Source organism: Pediculus humanus, genomic scaffold, assembly GCF_000006295.1.
Source record: "Pediculus humanus corporis 1103172107761 genomic scaffold, whole genome shotgun sequence".
NCBI lineage: Eukaryota > Metazoa > Arthropoda > Insecta > Psocodea > Pediculidae > Pediculus > Pediculus humanus.
Genome location: NW_002987359.1, coordinates 322574 through 327063, shown reverse-complemented (window position 1 = coordinate 327063; position 4490 = coordinate 322574). Strand labels below are relative to the sequence as shown.

Genomic DNA, 4490 nt, shown 5'->3' with positions numbered 1-4490 from the left:
TTTTAATGATTTATTGTAGCCATTTAATGTTCATTTCTTTAAATAATTTATTCTTTTCCTTATAGTTTGACCAAACAAGTCTTGGATTGCCAACAAGAGATTATTATTTACAACCGTCAAATTTTTATTATTTAAATGCTTATAAAACTTATATAATTAAAGTTGCCATTTTATTAGGAGCCGATTCACAAAATGTTACTCATGACGTCAATGATTTAATTTCATTTGAAACAAAATTAGCACGAGTAAAAAATTTCATTTTTTTTATTTACAAAAAATCTGATTTCTTACAAACAATTTCGTTTTGTTTTATTATTATTATCATTATTATTTTATGTTTTTAGATAACGTCCAGTGTAGAAGAAAGAAGAAATATATCTGAATTTTATGTAAAAATGTCGTTATACGATTTGAAATCAGAAGTGCCAAAAATTGATTGGATTCGTTATTTAACAATTGTATTAGCTAGAAAAGTTGAATTAGAAGAAAATGTTGTCGTTTTTGCATTACAATATTTTAAAAATTTAGTTAAATTACTTGAAACAACATCGTCTAGAACAATTGCTAATTATTTAATGTGGAGATTTATGAGACATAGAGTTAATTATTTAGGTAAAAAATTTCAGGTGCGTCCAAAAAAAAAAAAACAAATTAAAATTTTTTTTAAATTTTTCATTAGAATTTGAATATTAGTTTTGAAAATTTGAATTCCAGGATGCAAAACAAGATTTTTATTTGGTTATGTTTGGAAGACAAAAAGCTCCTCCAAGATGGACGACATGCGTTTCGCAAGTAAATTCCAACATGGGTATGGCACTTGGCTCCATGTTTGTGAAAAGATATTTTGATGAATCCAGTAAAAATGACGTTAGTTATATGTACTATCGTTTTGAATTTAAATACTTATGCAAAAATTAAAATATTTAAATTTATTAAAATTTCAATTACAGACGCTGAATATGACCCATGACATAATGCTTTCTTTTAAAGATATTCTCAGTTCTGCCGAATGGATTGGAGAAAAAACAAAAATGTTAGCTCACGATAAAGTAGACGCCATGATTTTGAGAATTGGTTATCCAGATTTTATTTTAAGTGATGATGAACTAAACGAATATTATAAAAAAGTGAGTTAAAAGTTTGAATAAATGTTCAGTTAAAAAAAAAAAAATAATTTTCCAAACTTTATTTATTAGTAAATAATTAATTTCCAGGTCAATATAAGCAAATTTTTATATTTTGAAAATTCTCTTAATTTAATTCGTCATCTCGCAAGACTCGAATTAGATCGTTTAGATACGAAAATTAATAAAATGCAATGGAATACTCCTCCAGCTGTAGTAAATGCTTATTACAGCAGAAGTAAAAATCAAATAAGTAAATTAATTAATTTTTTTTTAATTAAATAAATACATAATAATTGAAAACTTACGTGAAAATATTAAAACTTTAATGTTTATAAAAATTTTAAGTGTTTCCGGCTGGTATTCTTCAACCGCCATTTTACCATAAATATTTTCCAAAATCACTGAATTACGGAGGCATTGGCATTGTTATTGGACATGAAATAACTCATGGATTCGATGACAGAGGAAGACTGTTTGACAAAGATGGGAATCTTAATAGATGGTGGGATGAAGGAGCTGTTGAAAAATTTCACGAAAAAGCTAAATGTCTCATAGGTAAATAAAATATTGATGTAGTAATGTTATGAGTGAAAAATTAATTTCTGAACAGAAAAAAAAGATAACTAAATGCTGAACGTTTTTTTCTAATAGATCAATACAGTGCTTACACCATCAGAGATGTAGACATTCAAATCAACGGTGTGCACACTCAAGGAGAAAACATAGCCGATAATGGAGGAATAAAGCAAGCATATAAGGTAATTTATTTATTTTTTTTTTCAAACATTTTGAAAGAATCCCAAAAATGAATATGATATTTCAATATCAATAAAGATTTGGTTAGGAAATTTATATTAGTTTTAAATAGATAAAAGCAATGAGTTGGTTTTTTTTGTTTTTTTTGGAAAATTACATAGTTTCAAGTGTAAAAAACTTTAAAAAAATGTTTGAAATATTTTAATAACAGGCTTATGAGAAGTGGTTAAGTCAAAACAATGACAAGGATGAAACTCTTCCAGGAATCAATGCAACAAATATTCAATTATTTTTTTTAAATTTTGCACAAATTTGGTGCGGGGGAATGAGACCAGAAGCATCGAGAAGTAAATTGAAAACCGCTGTGCATTCTCCTGGAAAATTTAGGTTATTATCTTTTTCTTTTCTTACTCATAAACTTATTAGCAAGGCATGAAAGAATTTTAAAATTCAAATATACTAAATTATTACTTATTTGAAAATATTGAATATTTCAATAAAAAGACATTAAAATAAATTTGTTTTAAAATGTTTAATTTTGCAGGGTAATAGGTACATTATCAAATTCTGAAGAATTTGTTACAGCTTTTAACTGCCCTCAAAACTCAACTATGAATATATCGCCAAAATGTAAAGTTTGGTAATGGCCTTATAAAAATTTCTGAAAATAAATTCTAATAAAAATAAATAATAAGAATAACTTTTTTTTTTTTTTAAAAGCACACAAAAAAAAAACTATGGTACAAATGTTTTATTTTATTTCAATAATTAGTTTACTCGTAAATCAATTGAACTTTCCCTTAATTTGTATATAAATGTATAAAAATAATTTAAAGTTATAATTATCTTTTTTTTTAATTATTATTATTTAAAAAAAAATAATATAGAATTAATATTTTTAATTTTCATGAAAAAATAAAAATTTTTTAATTTCATCAGGTAATTTTGAAGTTTCTATCATTTTATATGCCAGCCAATTATTTTTTACAAAAGATCTTATATAACGGCGTAAAATTATTCTGCAAATTTGTTTTAAACTTAATACATTTTGTTCTAATAATGCCAATGTTTTGTCAGCTAAGTCGTTTGTTCTTGTACTTTCATTACTTTTGATATTTTTTAAAACAGACAAAACAGAGAGTTTATTTGAAAATTGGTCCCCTGAGGAAATGCCCATGGTTGCTAATTGATAAACAAATAAATAATTTTTTTTCAATTCTTCCTCTGACAACAAATAAAAAAAACTTTGAAAAACATCTTCTGGTTCTAAATGAAAATTATATTTGAAACAAATTTTAAATTTATCTAAAAGAATTGGTAATTCCCAAGAGCAATTTAAAATAAATTGTATTAGACTTCTGCAACTTATTACTTTTAATTCTGTTGGAAACTGACTCTGAAGAAGTTCTTCATAAAAAATAACATTTTGTGCAAACAATAAAATAAAAAGAGGAAATTCACAATAATTATTATTTAGGTTTTGGATGGCAGTGGAATCAGTTAGAGATAATAATACTTTGAATACATCTATATTACTCAAAGCAGAATGTATAGGAAGATAATTCTCTAAGTCTAGGTAAATACCTTCATTGGCATCATCAACATTTGGCAATATCGCTTTGCATACTGTATTAACATTTGCACCCAATTCAAGAAAAAGTTTCACCATTTCTAAATTTCCATTATATGCTGCATAAACTAAGGGAGGAACTTCATCATTAACCTTCATAATATTTTTATTAGTACTTAAAAATATTTTAACTGCCTGTGAAAAATTTGAAAAACAAGCTTCAGAAAATGCAGTTCTATTAAAAGTATTTTTAAGAAATAAATCACAAATGTTCACAAGATAACTAATTGTTTCTAAATCTTGAGAGACAGTCACAGCAAAATGCAGAGGAGTAAATTTTTTTATATCTTCCTGAGCATTGACATCAGCACCATAATGAATTAATAATTTAATAATATCAATACAATTTTTTTTAAGGCAGGCTAAATGAAGGGGAGATAATTTAGTGTGTGTACAAATATTTGGATCTGCTCCAGCTTTAAGTAATGTCCTAATAATTTCTAAAGAAGGAGACTTGGTTTTTAATGTAAGCATTAAAGATGTAACATTTTCCCATGTTGTTAAATTTACAAGATATTCTTTTTTTTTTGCGTTTAATTTCAGCAAACATTTTAATGCATCAACTTGATTTGCTGCAGCACAGTAATGAATTGCACTCCATCCACGATTGTCGACCGTTTGGGGTAATTTTCCACTTTTTAACAGTGCTTTAATAGAATCCACATCACCATTAACAGCAGCCTTAGATAAAGGCGAAACGGTGTCGACATAGTTTAAATCAAATATACATTCATTCATACCTGTAAGATTTGAAACCGAGAATTGTATTATATTAAAGGGAGTGAAGTAATTTAGGCTAATAAGTTTCTAAATTACCGAAATTTTAAGTAATAAAATTAAATTTTGAAATCGATTTTGTAAAATAATGACAAACAATCAAATACATAATACCAAAATTTATTTTTAATAACGTAAATTTCTAACCCTTTTTGCTTCTTGAACTTTTGGTTGGTGCCACGACAATTTACTTTTATTTC

General features: G+C 25.9%; 2 protein-coding genes across 2 annotated transcripts in view; one reads left to right on the top strand and one right to left on the bottom strand.

Moving 5' to 3' along the window:
* The window catches only part of Phum_PHUM347960 (endothelin-converting enzyme, putative), a gene marked incomplete at both ends in the record, with an annotated part of 3246 nt that extends 719 nt beyond the window's left edge, over positions 1–2527 (top strand). Inside the window, 9 exons of the mRNA XM_002427788.1 lie at positions 66–245; positions 345–626; positions 715–867; positions 951–1127; positions 1215–1377; positions 1473–1682; positions 1779–1885; positions 2095–2270; positions 2428–2527. Coding sequence (XP_002427833.1) covers positions 66–245; positions 345–626; positions 715–867; positions 951–1127; positions 1215–1377; positions 1473–1682; positions 1779–1885; positions 2095–2270; positions 2428–2527 — 1548 coding nt within the window. The remainder of the gene's footprint in view (positions 1–65; positions 246–344; positions 627–714; positions 868–950; positions 1128–1214; positions 1378–1472; positions 1683–1778; positions 1886–2094; positions 2271–2427) is intronic.
* A 333-nt stretch (positions 2528–2860) lies between these two features.
* Positions 2861–4251, bottom strand: Phum_PHUM347950 (ankyrin repeat and socs box protein, putative; the record flags this gene model as incomplete). The annotated part of the gene is made up of 3 exons (XM_002427787.1): positions 2861–2902; positions 2929–3800; positions 3909–4251. 3 exons carry the CDS (start codon positions 4249–4251, stop codon positions 2861–2863), a joined length of 1257 nt encoding a protein of 418 aa, XP_002427832.1.
* Positions 4252–4490: the final 239 nt, after the last annotated feature.